This window comes from Pararge aegeria, chromosome 21 (assembly GCF_905163445.1).
Source record: "Pararge aegeria chromosome 21, ilParAegt1.1, whole genome shotgun sequence".
Classification (NCBI taxonomy): Eukaryota; Metazoa; Arthropoda; class Insecta; order Lepidoptera; family Nymphalidae; genus Pararge; species Pararge aegeria.
Window position 1 is genome coordinate 7,772,527 of NC_053200.1, and position 26,336 is coordinate 7,798,862.

Genomic DNA, 26,336 nt, shown 5'->3' on the forward strand with positions numbered 1-26,336 from the left:
TTTTGTACCATTTTCCCTTCATTCTAGATCGTTCGTCAAAATATAATTTCCAATGAGAAAATGCCAAATAGTTAAATTTTGCAAGAACCTCAGAATAGAAGGGACTGACTTTCATCTCCGTTCCTATTTTCCTGCCTAGTTTGGCAAGGTTGTCAGCCTCTTCGTTACCCTTCAAGCCTATATGAGCTTTCTGCAACACAGTGTAGGCTAGAGAGGTGCAGAGGTGTACCGGACCTCTGTAAGCAGAGGCGCATCGAGCCACATGCTGAAGTGCGCTTTTACTATCCAAAAAAATTACATTTAAAGTTGCACCCTTAGTAGCAGCATATGTTATAGCTTCTGAAATTGCAATGAGTTCCAACGTCATAATAGAAACATCATCTTTAACCTTAATACACTCTTTTTGCTCTGTACTCTGGTCATAAAAAGCTGCCCCTCGGTTCTTACCACTTTTAGACCCGTCAGTGTAGATAGGCGTAAATCTTGCAATCACTGCTGTCAAACGTCACTTTTCCATTAAATAAATAAACAACAGTGACGTTTGACAGCAGTGATTGCAAGATTTACGCCGGTCGCATTGCTGCCGCGAGATACGTAATCACCCTGCGGTCTGATGATTGTGGGTGCCGGTGCCAAAAATGTAACTCCTTAACGGTTGAAATATTAGACAGGTAATTATGAGACAGTTTCTAACAAAATTTGGTATTTTCAATATGATTTTAGTTTTGCCAGCTTGGTTTCCGGATACGAAGTTTTACTGCAAAAAATTCCTTAACGTAAGTGCAAACCCATCGCCTTTATATAGTGTAACACTTTGTACGGTGAGCAAAGAAAAACGTCCAGCAAAGTGTCGCCTTGTATAGATCAATCTGAGGCGTAGGTGTTAAGCACCAAGCCACTGTTAGAACAAGGCATTCCATACTTACCAACTATGCTGATTGACGACACAAATAATTATGACGGTAGTACTTCCACAGACGAGATCTGGATCCAAAAGCTAATATCATATCTATCTTATACTTCTAATATCAAATATCGTTAAGAATATGTTTAGTCACTGTTTAGTTTTAAAATTACATAAATATATTATTGAAGCAAGCACTGACGTATATTAAGGTCAGTGAAAGCAAGCTAAATTTACCCTCCAGTCCATGTTGTTGAAGAAAAATACCAATTGTTGCTAAAATGTAAAATTTTGCGACTTCATACTAGTTTCTTATCAAATTATAATAAATGAAAATATTTATGATCATCTATCATTGCAGGTTCTTTAATAGGTCTGCTTTTAATTATTTCAGTCATAATACAGAACCTGGCTTAGATAAAAGTTTTATTCAATATATTAATATGCTAATATAATTATTTTTAATGATATTAGACATGTAATTAATGCATTTGCATAGACAATTTTTTTCTTGTTATAATACATATTGATAATTCAATATTGTAATTTCCTATCTACCTAATAATCACCTCGGTGTATATTGCAAAATTAAGTGAAGGCTAAATACAGTGTCTGTAATGGTGTTTAAGAGACACGCTAAATTCTCCAAGAGTTTTGTGGTTCAATGCAAGTAGAATGCGCTTCGAACCGATGGATTGTAAACGCATTAAAAAAAAACGATGGATTGTTTGTGGTGCACAATCCGGCTGCCTTCGCTTTTGTAGGTACATTTTGTATACATTGTCTTGCTGGTCTACTTGTTTTCATATTCGTTTACAGATCATAAAGGCTCATGAAGGAAGGTTTTGATAGCCACTAAATGGTTGGGTTATTCTAACAAAAAATTTTTGTACGATCCAGGAGTTTGGAAATTGGCGGTGATTCACACCAGTGCCAGCATGTTCAGCTGTCGGTCCTGCGCCTTATCTTTTTACGGTCGTGTCTGACTTTAAGAGTGAGGGAATAGAGATTGCACCTGTGTTAGCACACACGTGTGCACTTAAATGTCTCCCGCGTAATTGGAAAATAGGTCTTGAGATTGAACCATTGAACTTTTACTTGTCTTTTTTCTTTTATTTATCATCTTTGTATTTTGTGTTTAAATATATATAAGAATGAATTTATATATTACTAGCTGTGTACTTCGTCTGCGTCTGCATTTGTTTTTGATGTGGCATTAAATTTAGTTGTAGTTCTAAAAAAAATTAAAGTATTCGGTATCGCTAAGCCTTAAATGTGGGGTTTGCTGCTGTCCGCTGAGGAGTTCTATCCTCTATCTCCAACCACAGTTTGGGCAAAATTAAACACATAGTTTAACCTCTATAGCACAAAAATAATTATTTAATTCTACTTTTTTTTCTTTGGTGTACAATAAAAGTGTATTCATTCATTCATTCATTAAATCGGTTATAATTTGTTGGGGTTATAGTGTAAAATCGTCAAAAACTTTCATCCCCTCTCCCAAAAGAACTGAGCTAAATGTCGGGATAAAAAGTATCCTATATTACTTCTAACACTTTCAAGAATATGTGTACAGAGTTTCATGAGGATCGGTTTAGTAGTTTTTGCGTGAAAGGGTAACAAACAAACTTACATTGACATTTATAATACTAGTAGGGATTGGGATAGGGATAGGGAAGGTATGTATATAAGTCTGTATAAGTGTTTATATTTAAGATATATTTGTAACACCCATTACCAAACTATCGCTCATTATGTGCGCTGCAGTTTGGTTGCCTGGCAGAGATCGCTTTTTTGCGATAAGGCCGTTAATTGTACAACTAAAGTTTAATGGGTCGTTTTATGACGTTGTTGTATGTGTTTCTTGGTGTGCAATAAAGTAAAGTAAGTATTATTTCATTATTTCGTCACAGTAGTATTTTTTCACATACATCCTCCATCCATCCATCCGTAAAAACTATCGAATTTATTAATTAGTAGGAAGGATTAATATAGTATACTTGTAAGTGAAGTACTACTTCAATGCTCTGTTCAAATGCTGTGTAACGGGCGTGTTTGCCGGAGAAATAACAGCCGCATGAGGCTTCCAACCCGAACCCGAAGCATCTTTGCCCCAAATTGATACCTACACGTTATGGAATACTCAGTGAGCGAATCTTACTTGCACATGGCTGTTTATTTAGCACTAGCACATTGGACGTTATTTTTTAACTTTGTTAGAGTTATTTTATATTTGAATTTCACAGTGTTGCGCTTTACCATTAGCATCTTAATGTGATGCGTGAACCACGGGACTGATAAATGTTTCAATTTGATTGGACAAAGCGAGGCATGCTTGCCTAATAACGCAGTTAGCAGCGAGGTAAATATATATTTACAAGCATCAAATACAGCATCACAGTCAAAATAACTGAGGTCGTTCATGAAAGACTTATCATCGAAATTTTTAAAACTACGCCGCACTACAATAGTGGGGTTTTCTTTGGGAGGACGGATTTTCTAGGATAGGTATAAAAGGAGATGGTATGAAAATGTATCAGCCGGGAATTGGCCGTGGTTGCTTTCATCAAATCTAGCTAGGATGGGAAGAAATGAGCGGCGTTGGTGGGTAGTATATGGAGATTGCACCTATCCACAATATTTTATCTATTTATTTATTATTATCTATTTATTTATTTTATCTATTTATTTAGCGTAAGAGTACGCTCTTCAAGGAGACTCGAAGGTTTTAAAGTAATTAATATGGAGAGAAGGACTGTAAACTTTTTAAATATTAAGTTTTTAATTTCTGAATTTTCTCTGGTCTGGTTCGGTGGGACGCAACGGCCGTGGCTAGTCACCACCCAACCGACAAAGACGTGCCGCTCAACAATTTAGCGTTCTGGTACACGATATCGCATAGAAATCCTATTAGGGGTATGGGATTAATATTCATAACTGTAAAACTCCCTAACCGGTTGGCCCGCTACCATCTTAGGCTCATTGTAAGGAAATAAATCTCTGTGTCAGTCACAGACCCCTGACCCAGTAACCTTTAGAGCTTAGGCCTTAATAGTATAGGGCTTGGAAAACACTCTCCAAAAATAGGAAAAAAATCTGCAGGGGGCCATACACGAAGCAATCTGTGCAAAATGACATCGCAAGTGACGGATTGCACGTGTGTTCCTACATATACTTACATTTTGGAAATCGCATACAAACTTAGCTAAGTCTTACTCTGTTAACACATTGCACATTTTGCTGGTGCAAGCTACTTGCAGAAACTACCGATGCAAACGACCAGCACATACCTACTTCGTTGGACAGGTTACTGACTGGGGTATTCAAATGGCACGAGCTTTCTGTTACGCCACCTCCCGAATCCCGATGCAAAGAGTTAATAGCAATAGATTTCAGCGATCTGTTGCATGAGTGTGGATGGCAGCTCAGAGCCACCGACGTGCATCGCTCCGATCTGCCTTAAATCGATTGCTGCGAGGGATTATCTGTGAATGGGGTGGTTTAGCTTTAGTGGTTAGGGTTATTTATGTGGGGAAGTAAAATAACAAAAGGAAAGTACATTGCTGCTTTTAATACATTGACATTATATTGTATATACTTAGGTACATGCTTTTTAAGTAACAAAACATTTATAATATTGCTAACTTATTATGTATATTAAAGCCGAATCTGTTAGAAAGATTAAAGACCATTTAAAAGATTGTTCAAGAAGTCCGTTACATCTTTAACGTTGTTTCCATTACCGCCCCTAACTATTGTAATTTGATTTATTCCCTATAAGGGCGTTAACCACGTTTTGGAGCAGGTTGCCAATGCCCCCAAGTAAATTGTTAAGGGGGTTACTCAGGTTGTTGTTATTGCCACCCAAATTGTTATTGGGGTTGTTGCCATTCCCAAGTAGGCTTTTGAGCAGGTTGCCAACATATCTTAATAAATCACTAAGGGGGTTACTCAGGTTGTTGTTATTGCCACCCAAATTGTTATTGGGGTTGTTGCCATTCCCAAGTAGGCTTTTGACCAGGTTGACAACATCTCTTAATATATCATTAAGGGGGTTACTCAGGCTGTTGTTATTGTCACCCGAATTGTTATTGGGGTTGTTGCCATTCCCAAGTAGGCTTTTGAGCAGGTTGACAACATCTCTTAATATATCATTAAGGGGGTTACTCAGGTTGTTGTTATTGCCACCCGAATTGTTATTGGGGTTGTTGCCATTCCCAAGTAGGCTTTTGAGCAGGTTGACAACATCTCTTAATATATCATTAAGGGGGTTACTCAGGTTGTTGTTGTTATTGCCACCCGAATTGTTATTGGGGTTGTTACCGTTACCAAGTAGGTTTTGGAGCAGGTTGTTGATGTTCCCAAGTAAATTGCCGAGCAGGTTACCTGTGTTGTTGTTGTTCCCTAAAAGGGTTTGCCCCAAGTTTTGAAGAAGGTTGCTAATAACCCTTAATATGTTGTTAAGGAGGTTATTCAGGTTGTTATTATTTCCTAGAACGATGGCTAGCAGGTTGCAGCACTGGGTGACTCCACCATCTCCAGTTCCACCACCTACGGTTCCGTTACCTATGGTTTCGTTACCTATGGTTTCGTTACCTAAGGTTCCCTTTCCTATGGGTCCGCAACCTCCACTTCCACATTGGATGTTGCCATTCCCCAATAAATTATTAAGGAGGTTGATAATCAGGTTAAGCAGGTTTTGGTCATTCCCTAATGGCTGATTGCCGCCCTGGGTGACTCCGCCACCTCCAGTTCCACCACCGCCAGTTCCACCAACTCCAGTTCCACTACCTCCTGTTCCACCAGCTCCAGTTTCACCAGATCCCGTTCCACTACCTGCAGTTCCGCCTGCTGCGGTTTCGTTACCCACGGTTCCACCCTCCGGAACAGCACCAACGCCTGCACCGGCAGACTTCTTTACGACTTTTCGTATTGAAGTACAATGTAATGTTTGAATTAAGCATACTATCATAAAAACGGCGAAGAGCACTACCTGTAACGAAAACATGAAAATATCTTTATTAAAATCACATAAAACTGCTTAATGTGTCTCGTAGTAAATTTTTCTTGTGGCTTTATTTACAAATACCTAAGTAGTACCTAAGCCTAACGCGAGATCTTATATTAAGAAGAAGCAAACTTGTAGGCATAGAATCACACAAAAAATAATCTAGGCTAGTCCGCCCCGATTAATAGAATTGTCCCACCATTCTGCATTTAAAAAAGCGGATTTAAATATTTTTTCATTCCGCTTTAAGCGCAAACCTAAAAAACAGTTGTTGACGTAATCCTCTTTTATTTTTATTGTTCTTTGTATTTAGTTTTTAATTCTTCAGTATTTTTTATTGTTAAAGAATGTCTAAATTTCATAACACATGCATAGTTAGCATGAAAGTGGGGTATATAAAATGTAGGTATAAGTTATAATATAACAACGTTGGCTTCATATTAAATAAATAAATAAATACTATTATATCAGGCTCAAGTCTTATTATTACTGAATATACTTATGCACGCAACATTGCCCGCGTTTGTTCATGTAAAGTACAAACAGACAGACTTGACGTTTCAAAAGTGCTTATATTAGGCCTACTTGAAATAAATGAATTTTGAATTTGAATTTTGAATTTGAATTTGAATTTGAAAGCATCCCGTAGAAACAGTTAATTGTGTGGGTTCTAGTAATTCGGGAGTTACTCTGAATATATTGAATGACCTTTACTTCAATATTTGCAGATTTACCAAACCAGTACACTTTATTTATTTCACGTATTTTATAATTTTTAATGTAATCTTTAATTTATATGTGTTATAGTTATTCATAAATAATCTGGCTTCATCAAAAAAAAAAAAAAAAAAATTAAATTTTAGAACACAAAAGCTACTTTTATTACATAACTATGATAGTTATATTTCCTTGCGAAATTATTTGTAGGAATAACATAATGTACAATTTATTTTTTAATTTGCATAAATAGTTTTCGTAGACAACGTCTAATAATTAATTATATTGCCAAAACATTGTTACTTTTGGCTACATTTTTGCGATTTCCTTAAAGAGTTAAAAAAATATAATAAAGCCTATTTATTATAAATTACTTTAACATTCTATTGTCGGACTTAATCGGTCAAGTAGTTTCAGAGTCTATTCTGGAGGAAATTTTTTTTTGTTGGTTTGTCATATTGGACAAATATATATATATATAGTAGATAGAATAGTATAGATAAATAGCCTTTGTTGCTTCTGGTTAAGATTGCTTTCTAGTGTTTCTAATGTTGAAAGAATTATAAAAACAAATTTAAGAAACAGACAGACACACTTTTGTATTAATAAAATCATTTACACGAATGACCGTAAGCGATGGAAAATCTTACGAATTGACACGTTTTATTAAAATTATAAAAATGCTTAATTGAGCAAGCAAAACTTACCTTCAGTGTCATGTTGATTTAGAAAAATTACAACTGTACCTAATAGCTGAAATGTCTGCGACTTTATACTATATTCTTATCAAAATTTATAATAAATGAAAATATTTATTGAAATGTACTATCACTTCAGGTTTTTAATAGTCCTGGTTTTAATTATTGCAGTTATAATATATAACTAGATAAATGTTTTATTAACGATATTTATACGCTAATATTATTTTATTGTCTTGTTAATTTTTAACTGCGTTACGATTATAATTTTGTGAATCGCAATCTATTTGATGATCGTTTTCAACAAAGGCAACATACTACAAGTTATAAAATAAAATAAAAATAAAATATACAATAAGTACACACATCGCCATCTACCCCCAAAGTAAGCGTAGCTTGTGTTATGGGTGCTTAGATGACTGATGAATATTTTAATGAATAATATACATAAATACAGATAAACACCGAGACACTGAAAAAGATTCATATTCATCGCACAAATATTTTCCAGTTGTGGGAATCGACGCCCTTGGACTCAGCAAGCAGGGTCGCTGCTCACTGCGCCAATCGGTCGTCCACATAGTTTACGCATGCGACCATCACCGTACTCAACAGAGAAAAACGTAATTTTGAGCTTAAGCATAGACTCCAGCTCTATAAAGCGCAAGTAAGACCTCATATGGAGTGTCGCTTACATGCATGCGCTAAAAAAATATAGGATAGAGATGGTGGTAGACCAGATATTAACTTCAATACTAACAGTGTTCAGGATGGCACTTAGATCTTTCATTAATTAACAGTATTATTGAAGCTAAATACCTAGTTTCTTAGCAGAAATTATGTATTCTCATGACTATTTTTCTTCCTTACTATTGAAGTATTAATTTTATAAAAGAAATCATTAAAGCCCACAAACCTGCATTAGAGCAGTGTTGTGGGTCTGTACTCTATAACCCTGTCTCCCCAAGGAGTAAAATAAAACAACTGGACTGACTCTAATACTGTATATTAAGCTTCTCTATAATTCATATTACTTATTACCTTTAAATGACTCTTCTACCAGTTCGGAATGCTGTCTTCGGCAGAGAAGACCACTGGCAAGAAACTCTACCGTTGCTCTTTTATTCAATCAATTAAAACAAGACTTATAAACACTATTACAACATTGTCATATGTAATAACGCTAGGCCCTATGATACAAGAAATATGTTAAGACAGGTCAAACATAACTACCATTATCACTTATAACATCAGAACTTTTGGAATAAGTTGTTTGTATAGAGCAGTTTGTATTTTAACAACTCGCTCATCAGTACATACAACTCTTGTTTCGCCACAACTATATTTTGTTAAGTTTATCGTTTCCATTATAAATTATCTATTCCCAATTTGTAACGTTCTTTCCTCAATACTTTACTTAAACTCCTTTCCTCAATTAATTCATTTAAATCCGTGCTCACTTTTCTTTCCCGCCAAACGATCTTGTGAAACTCGCGTCTCTAGCCCTAGATCCTATACTTTCCTTTGACAGTCTACTAAAGGCCATTATTCTATTTTCAATACACTATCAATGAGTATACAAACTATGATTTGTTGATATATTTAATAAAATCATCGGGTTTATCATAGATAAAATGCTGTAATTCCCAATTTCCTAACACATGTATGCTTACTGCTGGGCTGGGGCAATTTTTTACCAACTCCTTCAATTTGATCGGACATAATTAAGCGGGCTGTTCGACTTGTTGACATTCCCAAATTGACTTGCAGATTGGATTTCCTGAGCACCGAAGAGATGTTAGTTTCTCCCTTTGTGTGTTTTAACGAATTTAAAATGGAGAGTGGTCTAAGAGTTGTTTGCATTAACACCTTCTTCCCTGTTCTCTGACCGCACCACAGACCATAGAAATAATTTACATCCTCACCATCTATCTGAATGCTTGGTATTCTCCTACTGTTCGCATTACCAGATAATTTCTACCGCGGTCTTTCAAATTCTGGAACAATCTCCTATCTGATGTGTTCCCTCAAAACTACAATTTAGGGTTATTTAAGGGGCAGATAAACAAATACCTATAAAGCCAGCAACGCATCAGTGTCCTCCTTGGTGCTACAGATGTTCATGGGCGACTGTGATCACTTAACATCAGGTAAAACGCTTGCTTGTTGGCCCGCTATTAAAATCAAAAACGCCCCCAGTGTAATCACCCTATCGTTGTTCCTTATCGTTCTGGAATGCTACCTAAAAACTCCAAAGACTACCAACTCCTAGCAGTCAGGGCCGAAGCCAAAGAAACAAAATGATATGGATACAATTTTGTCGCCCATTATACAATAAAGAGACCTTTCTTTCATAAACGACTAAACTATTCAATATAATAATTGAGGTTAGAGCACAGGTAGAGCATAGACGCTTTAAACGCCGCACTACGATAGTGGGGTTTTCTTCGGGAGGACGGATTGTGTAGGAAAGGTATGCAAGGTCATGGTATGAAAATGCATAAGCAGAGAATTGGCCGTGGTGGCCCTCATGACCTGGACAAGCTATAAGCATCAAATTTAGCTGGGATGGAGCACGGAAAGAAATGAGTAGCATTGGTAGTAGTTCGGGTATAGAGAATAATGATTCATCAATTAATCTATTTATTTATTTGTACAGTTCAAGGAGACTCGAAGATGTGAAAGTGGCTAGTCACCACCCAACCGACAAATACGTGACGCTCAACAATTTAGCGTTCCGGTACGATATCGCGTAGAAACCTGTCAGCGGTATGGGATTAATATTAACAACTGTAATACTCCCTAACAGGTTGATCCGCTACCATCTTGGGCTGATTGTAGAGAAATAAATCTCTGTGTCAGTCACTGATCTAGTAACCTATACTAACTAATCTTTAAATCTAGAGACTATTACGCTTAAAATGAATTTAGGGCTAAGGTCTTAGTAATATAGAGCATGGAAAATATTCTCCAAAAAAAGGAAAAAAATCTGCAGGGGGTCCATACACGAGGCAGTCAATCGTAAATTACATGGCAAGTGACGGATTGCAAGAGTGTGCTTACATATACCAGGCGATTTCGGAGATCGCATACAATCTTTTCTAGGTCTTACTCTGCTAACATATTACACATGTTGCTGGTGCAAGCTATTTGCACAAACTACCGATGTAAGCGACCAGCACATTCCTACTTCGTTAGACAAGTTACTGACTGGGGTATTCAAATTACACCAGCTTTCTTTCACGCCACCTCCCGATGCTAAGAGTAAATAGCAATAGATTACAGCGATCGATTGCATGTACTCTTCTCATATAATATACCTTGAGGAAAAGATCGATTAAGTATATCCAAAAAAAGACTATGATCACCAGTGTCGAAATCCGAAATATTTCGAAAAAAAGTAACGTAAATGCAAGTGCCTGTGCAGTGACCCCAAAAAAAACAGGGAAAACAAACTCAACCTTAATAGTAGAATTCTCAAACACACTGACTAAATATAAATTCCTACAAGCCAATTTTTTTTTTATGGAAATAACTCTGAAAGGCTTTTTGATTCTAACATGAGCTTAAATCTTGAAGGTAGTAAACAACCAATATATATTGGCGAACACCTAACTTCAAAAATTAGACGGCTGTTTTTTCTAGCTAGAGATCTTAAACAAACATTAAAGTTCGCTCAAGCAAAATATATCATTCTTAAAAATGAAGCACAACTTCACGAATTCGTAAATCAAGTAAAAAACAATGTCTATGATCAGTGATTTTTGTTTGATTTTGAATATACAATTATCTTATTTAAATGAAGCTTATAGGAGTAACAATACATTATAATTTATATTAAATCAATTTATTTAGTTCAATACCTTACTTGCAAATACCCAATATGGGTTTCGAAAGCAAAGGTCAGCTACGGATGCTGTGTTTAACCTTGTAGACAGAGAGTTGATGAATGCCTAGTAATCTTCCTAGATCTCGCTAAGGTATTTGACACTGTATCTTTACCTATACATATAAAGAAGCAGGAATACCTCGTAATTAGAGGCCTCTAAATACTAGTACTACTCTAAGTACTACTACTAAAATAACTACAACTACTAAAAAAGTACCTCTCCAAAAGATATCAATCGGTTAAAATCGGTAATATTATCAGTAGGGTACTCCTAATCAACCACGGAGTTCCACAGGGAAGTATCCGCGCCCCGACCCTTTTCTTATTTAATTTACGAACTCTGTAAAACAAATGGAAAAATGATGAAACAGTATTAATTATTTCGCGCTGAGGTGGAACCCTATTTGTCCACATGCTTTCTGATTATTTTTTGTTAGATATATTTTTGTATACAGTTGTAAGAAGTTATGTGGGGAAATTTAAAATTTGTATTTACTCAAGCTCTAAAATAATTCTATAAAGCTACTTAGTGGTGAGAGATATAATCAACTAAGCCTAAACGCAAAAAAAAACAAATACGTAACGTTTTCCATAACAAACAAAACTCAACTTTCTCCAGATGTTCATAATTTTTACGCACATTCGAGATTTTGTCAAAGCCAATCATGTCAATGTCCAAGATATTAAGACATATTAATAGATAAAAAATTAACTTTTGATTACCCTATTAAAACATTAACAAACAGAATAAGAAAACATTTAGCCTTATTTAAAATCGTAAGAGATGTTGCAGATTTTAAATTAATTAAAACAGTATACTTATAACTATGTGAATCACTTATAACATATGGTATCGATAAATGGATAGGAGTGGCAAATACACTTATGATACAGCTCGAAAGAGCACTAAAAAAAAAAGGCTGCTGCTAAAAGTTATCCACTTTTTACTATTTTTTTATTCCACAACATCATTGTACTGACGGTACGACTATTGTTAATTTATAAACTTGTTATGAGATTCACAATAAAAATAAAATTAATAACATAGGAAAAAAGGCGACGTTATCAAAAATTTGTAACTGGTTAAATAAGAAAAATATTAACACATAATTTTCCAGCTTTTGGGGGCTATCTTTATAATCAGGTAAACATAAAACTCAATATGGATAAGTTTACCATACATGATTGTAAAACTCCACTATATGTGTAATAGTGGTTAAGTAGAACTACGAAGAGACTGAAAGCATTGCAGCACATACATACACACACACACACACACACACAGATACGAAAATCTTAATAACTACATTTTGTAAGACATTAACATTTAACATAAATTATTATTATTAGTACTAAACTAATAATATCTTGAATCTTTACGTAATTAAATTTCAAGCAACTTTATAATTGTGTGGATGGCAGTGTAGAGCCATACAACGTGCATCACTCCGATCTGCCTGCAATTGATTGCTGCGAAAGATTATCTGTGAAAAGGGGTGGCTTAGCTTTAGTAGTAAGTTTTATTTATGTGGGAAAGAAAAATAACAAAACGAAAGTATATTGCTGCTTTTAATACATCAAAATTATATTGTATATACTTACATGCTTTTTAAGTAACTATGTTTTATAATATTGCTAATTTATTGTGTTAATTAAAGCCGAATCTATTAGAAAGATAAAGAGACCATTTAAAAGGTTGTTCAAGTAATCCATGTAATCCATTACATCTTTTACGTTGTTTCCATTACCGCCCCTAACTATTGTAATCGGATTTATTCCCTATTAGGGCGTTAATCACGTTTTGGAGCAGGTTGCCAATGCCCCCAAGTAAATTGTTAAGTGGGTTACCCAGGTTGTTGTTATTGCCACCCAAACTGTTATTGGTGTTTTTACCATTCCCAAGTAGACTTCGGAGCAGGTTGATAACATCACTTAATAAATCATTAAGGGGGTTACTCAGGTTGTTGTTATTGCCACCCAAATTGTTAATGGGGTTGCTACCGTTACCAAGTAGGTTTTGGAGCAGGTTTTTAACGTTCCCAAGTAAATTGCCGAGCAGGTTACCTGAGTTGTTGTTATTCCCTAAAAGGGTTTGCCCCAAGTTTTGAAGGAGGTTGCTAACAACCCTTAATATATTGTTAAGGAGGTTACTCAGGTTGTTGTTATTTCCTAAAACGACGGCTAGCAGGTTGCAGCACTGGGCGACTCCAACATCTCCATTTCCACCACCTACGGTTCCGTTACCTATGGTTTCGTTACCTAAGGTTCCGCTTCCTATGGGTCCGCAACCTCCACTTCCACATTGGTTGTTGCCATTCCCCAATAAATTATTAAGGAGGTTGATAATCAGGTTAAGCAGGTTTTGGTTATTCCCTATTGGCTGATTGCCGCCCTGGGTGACTCCGCCACCTCCAGTTCCACCACCTCCAGTTCCACCAGCTCCAGTTCCACCAGCTCCAGTCCCACCAGCTCCAGTTCCACCACCTGCAGTTCCGCCTGCTGCGGTTTCGTTACCAACGGTTCCACCCTCTTCAGGAACAGCACCAACGCCTGCACCGGCAGGCTTCTTTACGACTTTTGGTATTGAAGTACATTGTAATGTTTGAATTAAGCATACTATCATAAAAACGGCCAAGAGCACCTGTAAAGAAACATGAAATTATTTTTATTTAAATCAATGCTTAAGTAGTAAGTAGGTCTTGTAGTACTTTTTCCCCCTGGCTTTATTTATAAATACCTTAGTAGTACCTAAGCATAACGCGAGATTTTGTATGAAGAATAAGCAAACTTTCAGGCTTCGATTCACAAAATATAATCTAGGCCCCGATAAATAGAATTGTTACACAATCGAACATTTACAAAAGCGGATTTAGATATTTTTCAAATTCCTCTCTGTTTCGAGCGCAAAAAAAAACAGTTATTTAAGTAATCCTATTTTTTTATTATTCTTTATATATTTTTTAATAATTCAGTATTATTTTCTTTGTATTGAAGAACGTCTAAATTTCATAACACTTGCATAGTTAGCCTGTAAGTGGGGTATAGAATGTATAAGATATAATATTACAACGTTGACTTCCTATTAAATAAATAAATACCATCATCTAAGGCTAAAGTCTTATTATTACTGAATATACTTTTGCACGCGACATCGCTCGCGTTCGTTTTTTAAAGCATCCCGTAGGAATAGTTAATTGTGTCTGTTCTAGTAATTCGGGTGTAGTTCCGAAAAGAACTCTAGTGAAATCAGGTGTTCTAAAAATAAACTTTTAAAATTAAAGCCGTTGAAGTTTAAAAAACAACATGTTGGGGTACTCTAAGAATATTTATTGACCTTTACTTCAATATTTGCAGAGTTATCAGTTCTTTATATCATGGTCTTTTATAATGTGTCATTTGTGATATATATATTAAAAATAGGAAAAAAAATCTTAAAAAAAAAATGAATTTAACCGACTTCTTTTACTACGAGCGATCTAATTAAATTTTAGAATACAAATGCTTTTGCTTTTGTTACTTAACTATGGTAGTCATATTTCCTTGCGGATTTTTTTTGTAGGTACAATGAGTATCTACTTTAATAACATAATGTACATTTTTTTTTATTTGGCATAAATAGTTTTGTAGAGCACGTCAAATAATTTTATTGAAAATCATGTTAGTTATGCGTACATTTTTGCGATTTTCTTAAAGATCTATAATTACTAAACAAATAAATAAAAATTAAAGCCTATTTATTATAATATATATAAATTACTTTAACTTTCTATTGTCGGACTTAATCGGTCAGGTAGTTTCAGAGTCTATTCGGGATGAAATTTTTTTGTTGGTTGATCCTATTGGACAAATAGATATATGTAGTAGATAGACATAGATAGTATATAATAAATGCATAACCTTTGTTGCTACTGGTTAAGATTGATTTTTAATGGTGAAAGAATTATAAAGACAAATGTGACACTGACACACTTTTGTTTTAATAAAATCATTTAAACAAATTAATGTAAGCCATGGGAATTTCGAATTGCCATGTTGTATTAAAATTATAAAAACGCTTAATTGAGCAAGCAAAACTTACCTTGGGTGTCATGTTGATTTAGAAAAATTTCAACTGTACCTAATAGCTGAAATGTCTGTGACTTTATACTATATTCTTATCAAAATTAATAATAAATGAAAATATTTATTGAAATGTACTATCACTTCAGGTTTTTAATAGCCCTGGTTTTAATTATTGCATATCAATTATAATATATAACTAGATAAAAGTTTTACTAACGATATTTATACGCTAATATTTTTTTATTTTTCTTGTAAATTAACTTTAGTTGGTTTAGTGTTTGTTATGGAATAAAAGTGCGTTACGATTATATCTTTTAAATCGAAATCTATATGATGATCGGTTTCTATAAGGTGTTGCCCTTAACATAACTTAACTTTACACACCTTGTTCACGCATGCAAGCATCTATCGTACTCAACAGAGAAAAACTTAATTTTGCGCCAAAGCATAGACTCCATCTCTATAAAGCGCAAGTAAGGAAGCTCATTTGGAGTACTGCTCACATGCATGCGTGCTCACTGCTAGGCTGGGGCAATTTTTTACCAACTCCTTACATTTGATCGGATAAATGCCGGATGTTGCCGACTCGTTGACGTTCCCAAATTGACTTGCAGCTTTGAGTCCCTGGAGCACCGAGGAGATGTTAGCTCCCTTTGTGTGTGTTCCATCGACTTTAAAATAGAGAGTGTTCCGACAAGTTGTTTGCACTCAACACTCGGTGCTCGTTTAAAATTTGCCCGCTATTAAAATAAAAAAAAACACCACTAGTGTTATCACCATATCAATGTTCCTTATCGTTCTAGAATGCTACCAAAGAACTCCAAAGACCACCAACACCTAGCAGTCGCGGCCGAAGTCAAACAAACAAAATGATATGGATACAATTTTGCCCCTTATATACAATGAAGAGACATTTCTTTCATAAACGACTAAACTATTCACTATTACTATTGAGGCTAGAGCACAGACGCTTTAGTAAAACATTATTATAATAGTTCATTTAAACCTAATAAAGTCCAAAATAATAAATTTGTATGTTCATGTATTCGGTCTTAAGAAAACTTTAAAAGAATTGACGATCGTCAGTAATAAAAGCTCAGATTGACTCGGCGAGCGATGTAAATAGTTGCATTTATATTAGTTAAAAGGAAACACGCGCAGGAATGCGGAGATTCTTAGAACAACCAGAGTTAAAGAGCTCAGTGAATCGCGAAGCTGAAGTGACGTAGCTCGGAAAACCGATGAACGCTGGGGTACAAGAAAACGAAGGGCTGGGTAAGCTAAAACTGCAACCTGTATTGTATCGCTAAACACAGCGTTGCTAGACCCTTAAACAATTTCCGTGACCTATTTTGGCCACGGTAGTCAATCTCGAGAGAGATTATCCAAGAGATATTATAATGCACAAGTGTATGCGCAAAAATAGGTGCACTCTCTATTCCTTCGCTCTTATAGACCGATGGAATGGCAAAAAACCCAATGTTATGTATTGGCCAGACTCAAGTAATCATCCCAAGACCTCGTTATCTATAGTCGAACATGCTAACTATTAGACCAACGAGGCAGTTGGTAGGGTATGGCGGCAGAAGTCTGAGAGACAATAGACCTATTACCAGCCTTGAACGGCCATCGATTGATTTAAAGATGAAGTAGCGTGATTAACGTAGGTATGACATTTGTGAAAAAAACTGTCTCCTTGAATATCTCCATACTTGTACTGTCATCATGAATTGGACCGTTTGGACCTGTTTGTATGACTGCATTGTCACACTAGTGACAGCAGCCTCGTCACCTCCGGTGGGTAGTCATTACCCAATTTAAAACGTACGTGAGGGTATCACAAGTGAAATTCCCGACGGCATATATTTAAGGGACTTCAAAAAAATCTTTAAATTTAAAATAACCTCACTTCAAAATCCACTTTGTAACAATATACAAATATTCATGTTTATTTTTTGACTTTTTTTTAATCTACTTAGTTATGACTTCCGAAGTTGAGTTACTGAAAAAAAATAAACCTATTTCACATCAGTTATAAAGTAACCCAAAAAAATCGGACGTTCAAGTTAAAACCAAATTTATATCCAGACTATAGTAGGATGACACGGAGTGGGTTTTGACTGCTGAGTCTTACTAAACAGCGCTCCTACTCAGCAGTACCCGGTAGTTACGTCCTGCCATAAACCTCGCCAGACAGTGTGATTCATTTATTTCATGATCAATGTCACCACCTCCACGCTCCAATAAGTATCTAAGAACCATCAAAATGACATGTTTTAGGGTTTATTACGCACCCAGTATTTTTGTAAAAGGATTGCGATAACAAAACGAAGAATCTATTAATATTATATAACCTATCTGCCAGATGGGTAAACCATGGAAATGAAATTCTTCAACTAATAGTTGTAAACAATCAAGCATTTTCATATATATCCATATAACCTACGCAAGGTTGCAAAATCAATAAATTGGCAATTTAAAGCAACCGAGCAATTAAGCTTAGTAAAATATCCATAAATCTTATTCTGTTAATTGTGCATACTGTAGAGTCGAGAGTTTTGTAAAGCAGATGTCGGTAACATGTTTCATTATTGTTGTCCTTATAATCTATGTAAGTTATACTTTTATGCATTTATTATTAACTTTCAGTTGCCCGCAACTTCGTCCGCGATGAAATTTTGATTTTAAATTAAATGTAAACCAAAATACCTGCTACGCCTATTTTCTACACCCTAAAATATGTTCAATGAATTATATATACGTTATCAGTTCAGTCAGAAAAAAGTATATACGCTCTATAACTCTAATAGTCTGCTATAATATTACATCTGATTTATATAAAAGCAACGTTTTAAAAAATAGTGTTAAAAAACTTTGCATTTAACTTTGGATAAAAAAAGGAATAAGTATCCTTTTTTTAGTAGTGTGCACCTCAGGGTGATTTAAGCGGATGCCCGCTACTCGGGAATTCACGGTAGCTTGAGGTGATCTACCGTTTTGCCTATGCCTTCTCCAGAAAGAAAGCTACCGTCAAATTTCAGTTTCCCTTTTGTTTCAAATCAGTTCTGTCAGAATAGTTTATACGTTAGATGGAAGTTTCAAAGAATGTGTTTAACCCGTATGCTGCAGTATTTTAAGACATACCTGTCTTTTCCTTTCACAACTGGGCTGGTTACCGCTTTTAAAAATTCTCGTCTGTTTTACATACACACCTGACTCATCAGCCCATTTATGTACAATTATTAAGCTAAATGTGAATCTTGGTGTCTCTAACTTCAAAAACATAGGATTTTCGTACAAAATTCCTGTTTTACTCCTTACTCCAAAAAACAGCAAAAAACTTCATCCCTTATTTATTCACCCTTAAAAGTTATATCCAAAAAAGTATACATAATTATTTTTTATATATTTATAATTATTATTCTTACACTCTCGTGTCTCCAACCTCGAAAACATAGGGATTTCACACAAACTTCCAACCCTTTTTTTACCTCTCTTGAGGTAAATTTGGATAAAATATTTTCTTACTTAATTATGAAAAAATGTGGTTAAAACTTTCCTCTCCTTTAAAGGTGATATCCAAAAATAACGTTTACAATTTTTTTTAATATATAATTGTTAACCCAATAACGAATATCCGTGTCTCTAAAATCGAAAACATTTTACACATACTTCCAACATCTGTTTTACCCGTTTAAGCATAAATTTAAATAAAATATTTTCTGATCGGGTCTATGTTTCAATATTCAATAGAAACTGAGATTAATCTTATCACTGGCGTTTTAGAACACAAACTAGTTAACTAAGTTTCTGAAAAAGAGGACTTACGGAAAATTAAAATAACAAATTTGTAGAAAAATGAGCTATTTATGAATTTCTCATACTGACTGTTGTCATAGCTAAAGTATTTCACGTTTCCATTAAAAATATATATTTATATAGTATAAAAAAATTAAGTATATAATTAAGAAAGTATACCTTATATGAACACTTCTTATTGGGACATTTTTATTATTGTAATAGTTCAAGCATGTCTCGAGTGGAATTTTATCTTGATTTTGTCAAGCGCATAAATTTTATATGTAAGTTATTGTTTCACGCAACATTCTGCTCATAATAAGGACATCGCAAGTGACAATATGAATAATTTTAGCGAAAATAAAAAGTATTACATTTACCAAACTTGTTGTAACAATTTGATTCAGAAATTCGGAAGTTAATTTAAGACAGTTTAGTAGAAGAATAAATCTAATTTGCGAAATATCATTAAAAAGCATATTAAATCATGTAAAAGCTTAACTTTATTTTGTTTCACAATGGTTTTTAGCAATCTTTAAAATGACTTTCTGTGACGTAAAGTGTTAAACATCTGTTAAAACCTTTCTATCTATATCCTACATGTCTTTACTATTATATGTTTTACATAAAACATTAAACTTACATGATACGAGCTGTATGTGAGGGTATATTCTTCTTTAGGAGTAAAGTAGAATATAGAGAGGGCTATACAATATTTAAAGCCTTTCAATAATTTTATAGTTTATTAGAGTTAATATAATTGTTTGTCTGCTAAGAAGTCATACCATTCAAAAAAGAAAGTTAAAAAGTTACATAAAGATATTTAAAAAATGGTCAACTCAAAATGGGAATATTATTTATGTGGTGGACAGTTACGAAGTTTGCCTTTGGAACAGCCGATATATATTTTAATGCATAAAATCTGAATTTTCGTTAAAAGTGAATATTGCTAGAGTCCCGTGGGTCACAGCCCTTGTGCGTCACATGCCTATTAGCCCTTGTTGTTTGTGTGTTATTTTGTCTGCACGCTTATTCGACACACGTGCGTGACCAAAGCAAATTCATGATTTCCTGTTGATGCGATATATCCAGTAGGACATCTGACTCTATATTGACAACACACGACTTGGAAAACATTTTTTTTAAAGTGATTTAAAATTAAAAATGAAATATTGGCTTGCCATTTTATTATGCCTTGTAAGTATTGCTTTAATACATCCTTACTTTTCACTAAGCTTTCCCTGTTTAAAAAGATTTTTTTCTTAGAATCTTAAATATATACCATTAAAAATTAACTAAACAATAAAACTTTTTGGTTAAAACTTCAATTGTTATGAGTAGTTTAAAAAAATGTTAAAAGTGCCCGTTTAAATTTCTTCATAGATTCAAAATTACAAGTGAATTGGCATCTGATGTTGATTTAAAGGTATATTATTGATGCAATTTATTTCAAATATAAAAAAATACTACTCGTAAGTAAGTTCTTTAGGAATATTTATGCATTAGCAAATTTATATTCAATCGCTCTACTAAAGAATAACTATGTATTCGATTACGTTCAAGCCGTACGCAAATTTTATATCTCAAAATCATTATCGACCCATTCCCGATCAACTACGCGGGCACGGTCAACTCAAGTTCGTTGCCCAACAAATGAAAGGCGGCTTCCAGGTCTGGCCAGGAAAACCTCGGCGAGAATGCAGTGAAAAATAAAGTGAAACCCGTACTATCACTTATAGATCCGCCGAGAGACACACAGAGTTTTTAGTTGGTGCAAGTACCACAAAAACACCCCGTTTCTTTGAACGAAGGACACACAGAGTTTTAAGTAGGTGCAGTCAACCTAGCTAGCCAAATGCAGATTAGTAGGCTTCACAAGCCTTTTAGTTATGGAGAACTCTCAGACACGGAGTTTGTCTAATTCATCGCCTGCTGAGTGACACCGAGGGTTCTTGTTAGTGTCACTAGCAACTAGGTATAATAAGATTCATTTATTTACAGTGTTTCGCTGCAGTCGTATCAGCGCTACCAACGGAATCCGAGGATCGTCAAAAGCGAGATGTGCTGGAATCCATGAAAACCGCCTGGACAGAGGTAGTGAAGACCTTATCGGACGCAGGAGATGCTGTAGTAAACGTGTTTAAGCCTACGGAGAAAAGTATAGTGGACAAAATAGCAGATGGGGTCAAGGGCCTCGCAGACTAAAAAGATTGGGAGTTTAGATGATTACAAATCAATACTTGCAACATACTTTGACACAGATAAATTTATGGGCATAAATTATATTAAGTAGAGATATTTATAATGTACCCACAAATGATCAAGAAGTTCTAGACTGGCGATGTCGCTTGAACAAAAACTATTTCAATATTTCCACGGTGTACATACATTTATCGTGGCAGACACATAAAACAAATTGTTATCTTACATAGAAATTATATAAAAAAATGTCAGCTTATAGACAAATTTAAATTCAAATTCAAACAGGTTTTATTCATGTAGACCTATCACATGCACTTATGAAGCGTTCATATATATATTATATATAATTGCCATTATTGGAAGGTGAACTACAGTAGTTAACTTAAAACTAAATCTAGGAGGGTTTCCAAACGCACCCTAGACCTAATAGAGCCCACAACAAACCTAGCCGGGGTTTTTTTTTGTATCACCCAGGCTTTTTTATCATTCATGTAATCCTTAATATAGAAATAGAATTTATCAATAAATTTATATTTTATATATACTTTGAACTTATTGAGAGACATCTCAAAGATTTCATCCGGTGAATTGATATAAAATAATATACATTTTCCCTTGAACGAATTACTAATTTTATAATGCCTTATAAACTGGCCTACCATTGTTCAAATCTTCTATTAGTAACATTCAGCCTTACACCTAAAGTGAGTACTACCTTAAAGGTCTTTTGTAAAACACTTAACAATCAATAGTTAAATGACTACATAAACATTTATAATTTTACTGCTGCAACATTTTAGACTTTATTTACTAGTTTATATATGAAGCAATCGTATCAAATGTCAAATCTTTTGCAACTTTAGTTTCTAGGATTTTGCCCACCTCTTTTCGTTTGATTATTCAATTCGCCCGTCCCCATAGCAACAATTTACAATTTCTTACATTAAAAGGACCCAAAGACGTATTGTAAGTGTAAATATGTTACTGGAAATATACAAAAATCAAGTGATCTGATGGTTATTACTGGTTATTAAAGGTATTTTATGGGACATGATGCTCCGTTACATAATATTACTACTAGAATAACAAATACTACACTAAGGCGACAAACCTTACCGGTTGTATGGAGGTCACGTGACAGTAGCGTCGTGTGAAAACTGGTATGTGGGTTAGAATAGGAAGTGGGACATATATACTAAGAAAAAGAGTACAAGCTAATCAAAATGAAGATGAATATTTCCTTATTTTTATAACAAATTAATAATTTTTTTGTTTACTAACAATAGAAACTGTAACTGTAAATTGAGATAATTATTCTAACATAATATTTGACTGCGTCCATAAAACCTTGTCATTAAGTTAAATTATCAATTGTGAAGCAACCTTTGTGTAATAAAGAGTTGTTTGAAATTGACAAAGCTAATTTTATACTATACACTATTGCTTGAAAGTTTTTGAAATAAAGATATTTATAAAAAGTTATTAAGGATAATATACTACGCAGGTGATTGTTTACTGTAAAAGGGAAAAAATTTAAACTCTATACATATAGATATATATATTTTTTTATAAAAGGCAATAAGGCACATGCGAAAAAATAAAATAAGCGTTCCTTAAACCTTCAAATCATCGGGCCTTCGATTCACTTTGGGATGAAATTATCAACTGCGCACGATACAACATTTGAGGTGCATATGCTTAATAGAGAGTCAAGGTCTTGGTAAATTAAATTACACACAGTGTAAAATTAAGAATATGAGGATGCAAATAAAAGTCTTATTTGGTGTATAATTAATATATTTTATTGAAGTTCTATTTTACCTAACAAATAAAGAATTTCATAAATTAACTGATAGTCGAAGAATATAACAGTACACTGCTGGATTAAAGGTCTCTCCCAATGGGAGGGTTTACCAATAATAACCACGATGGGCAGACGGATTTGTGATCGCAGTAGATGGTAGTAGAAGCAGGAGGACGCTGCTGCTTTTTCCCCTTATATTCCCCTTGTCTCCTCGTACAACACCCACGGAAAGAGGAGACAAACTGTATTTGAACTGTATTCTGATCGGCCTTCACCACAAGATAAGGTAAAAATTAACTGGTCATTTCAAGTTAAATTTCAACCGGGTTTGAGTAAAGTAACGTGTTGCGGTATATTCAGTCAGAAAATTCAGAACTCATAAATTCCTTAATTACACTTGCCGGGATCGTACCCGGGACCAACGCTTATTAGACCACAGCGCTTACCACTGGGCCAGGAGGAAGTCATCGGAATCGCCTTGGCAAATGAGTAAAATATATTCATGTTATTTTATTTATCAGCAAGTAGTTTTATACCCGTATTCCGTTTTTGTAGATATCCTTATATTAGAAAATAATTGCCTGCGGATACCTGTAATTCCTTTCCTTTATACCATTTACTCGTTGTTGATGATGTTAGTGTTTATCCAAATATTCTTTTATTAAATAGGTAATACAATATTACATGTTTTTATTTTGTTTGTTGGAATAAACATAGCTAAATCATTTTTTAAACTTAACACTTTAAACTTTTTATAATGTGAGCAATGTTTTGGTTTATTTCTTTTAAGATAATTTCTATTTAACTAATTTCAAAACACACTTTATTTATTATTTTATTACGTAATATATTTTATCCTACTTCTATCGCATTGTATCTCATTAGTCATCACATTATATACTTTTATTTTCAGTTTGAAGTGTTAAGGATATTTTTATGAGTGGATAATGAGTGGCTATCATAGAAATCGGCGATACTCTACCGCGGGTCTAGGATACTGTTGTCCATGTAAACTATTTTATTTCAGCTGGAAAACCCATGTCTTAAGTAGAATTAGTCAGGGGAAGGACCTTGATAGGGCCTCATGTCCATCACGTAGATTTAAGGTTATTCGTAAGATGATATCTATCCGTCGATGTACGTAAAAGTGAATAAATGAATATAAGAATAAAGTTGTCGACAATAATAATGGCCTGGTTTATCAATGACTATTTAACGACATACTAATGATCTTAATAAAAATAATAGATAAAGTATTTTGTAACAATGATATCTTGAGAAAAAATAATAAACCAACGTACAAGTAAAAAAACTTTTATTACTAAATCTATTATAAACATCTGCATACGTGTTTAACTCAAATGTAGGTAATGCTACAAAGTACGTGTGTAGACATATAACATTTCAATAGTGCAGCTACATGGTACTGTAATCAAATAACAATAGTTGTGCAACGATTTCATACGTCACTATGATACGGAACAGTGGAATTGAGATCGAAACCGACACATTTACGTTCCGCATCAGGACTGTCAATAATCTCGATTAGTTTATCAGTTCTCGGTTGTAAATTAGCCAGAGTCCCCTCAGGATAATCTGGCCTTTTATCGTAGCTGTAATCTTCCTTATGACGTGATGGCATTATGAAAATGCCCGCTGTAACTTCCTTAGTATCGGGACTCTCTTCCATTTGTTCTTGAGCGATCTCATAATTTCTTCGCCGCAAATCCGATATGTTGTACTGATAAGACTCCGATTTGTGACGCTCTTTGCAGAACATGCAATACGTTATCCAAGCGATCACAAATGCCGCCTAAAACAACAACGCTAAAATGTATACCGGACACATAAAATTATAGGAGGGGAATCAATGATAAAAGTAACGTTATTTTCTTACCAGGACAAATGCGCATATGAGTCCAATGATGTATGTGGACATTTTAATACGTTACACCGTTTGAAATTAATCTAGAACTTGCGTGAGACACGAGTATTGCTTTTGAGATTGTAACAGTGGCTGGCGCGATCGCTGGCTGGAGCAATGTCGAACGTCGTTCTCAATTAAGCCAGTTGCGACTCTTTTAGTGTATGATGTCATTGGATTGATTGAAGCAGCTTCACTTGGCACACTGGGTCCTATTATAATTTCGTCAATACTGTACGGTATTGGAATTTCTCTTATCGCGCGTTTCACGGTTTGAGTTAGGTTATTTACTGTCGGAGCGTAACTATTTTTTCTTGAGTAGTTTCCTATTAGTCATTTATTGTTATGACATATTCACCCATTTACGTAATCATCTTCAACTGCCCGCGACTTTGTCTGCGTTTACTTATGTGTACGATTAGCCCACTAATGTTATAAATTCGTACGTTGCTGCGTTAAAGAAGGACAGTCGGTTTTTAAATATAGCATATAGACTCTCCGCTACTCAATGAACTTAATTTGCTATAAGCCTGTAAAAAGCAGGAAAATCTGTGCGGAGCAGTTTATATATACGAACATATAATAAAGTTTATTATAATTTAGATATTTTTCAGTTATCCAAAACACAATTAAAAAGAGAAATAATACGTTTACATAGAACCTCATGACCCAGGCGCTTACATGGAGCACCGCACTATAAAGTATGCAACACACACTTAGGCATGCATGCATACACGCGCGCACTCACGCACACACACACACACAGACACACATAGACACACGCACGCACGCATGCAAGCACGTACGCACACACAAATATGTGCTTTTTCAAAGGCTGCGAAGAATACATTTTTATTAGTTTATTATTAGGTTAGTCTTAATAGCTTTCTTTGTTTCTTTACGACTTGTGTTCACACTTTTATGTTATTAACTTTTTTAAATATTTATAATTAAAAACTTAATTATTTTTATGTTAAATCCGAGACTATTTCAAAATGCTATGTTTATGTAATCTTTGTGGCCTTAGATTTAAGTAAAAGTATTTATAAATATATTTTTATTGTAACGCTGTTGATTACGAATAAATAAATAAATAAATATTTTTCTTTATCTTTAATAATCTAAACCAAACCGACCTCTACGTGAAGTGAGCGTAGAGACTACCTTTTTAGACCGACTTAAAAAAGGATGGCTCTCAATTCGAAATGTTTTTTTTTTTGGATAAATTTTACACGCTTACTCCGCAACTATAAACCGATTTTACCTCAGAGGTAGTCCCATTTTAATTTGGCGAAGATCTATTGAAGGGTTCCTGGAAAAATCGGGGGAA

At 34.5% G+C, this 26,336-nt stretch overlaps 3 protein-coding genes across 3 annotated transcripts; all 3 read right to left on the reverse strand.

Annotated features, from left to right (window-relative positions):
- Positions 1 to 4,652: 4,652 nt before the first annotated feature.
- On the reverse strand, positions 4,653 to 7,348 carry LOC120633422 (putative uncharacterized protein DDB_G0286901). The gene is made up of 2 exons (XM_039903630.1): positions 7,337 to 7,348; positions 4,653 to 5,897 (listed from the first exon to the last, which is right to left on the reverse strand). Exons 1-2 carry the CDS (start codon positions 7,346 to 7,348, stop codon positions 4,653 to 4,655), a joined length of 1,257 nt encoding a protein of 418 aa, XP_039759564.1.
- Positions 7,349 to 12,870: 5,522 nt separating this feature from the next.
- Positions 12,871 to 15,990, reverse strand: LOC120633343 (putative uncharacterized protein DDB_G0286901). Its single transcript, XM_039903535.1, has 2 exons — positions 15,833 to 15,990; positions 12,871 to 13,857 (listed from the first exon to the last, which is right to left on the reverse strand). Exons 1-2 carry the CDS (start codon positions 15,944 to 15,946, stop codon positions 12,970 to 12,972), a joined length of 1,002 nt encoding a protein of 333 aa, XP_039759469.1. The 5' UTR covers positions 15,947 to 15,990; the 3' UTR covers positions 12,871 to 12,969.
- An 8,390-nt stretch (positions 15,991 to 24,380) lies between these two features.
- LOC120633181 lies at positions 24,381 to 25,311 on the reverse strand. The gene is made up of 2 exons (XM_039903313.1): positions 24,980 to 25,311; positions 24,381 to 24,895 (listed from the first exon to the last, which is right to left on the reverse strand). Exons 1-2 carry the CDS (start codon positions 25,019 to 25,021, stop codon positions 24,542 to 24,544), a joined length of 396 nt encoding a protein of 131 aa, XP_039759247.1. The 5' UTR covers positions 25,022 to 25,311; the 3' UTR covers positions 24,381 to 24,541.
- Positions 25,312 to 26,336: the final 1,025 nt, after the last annotated feature.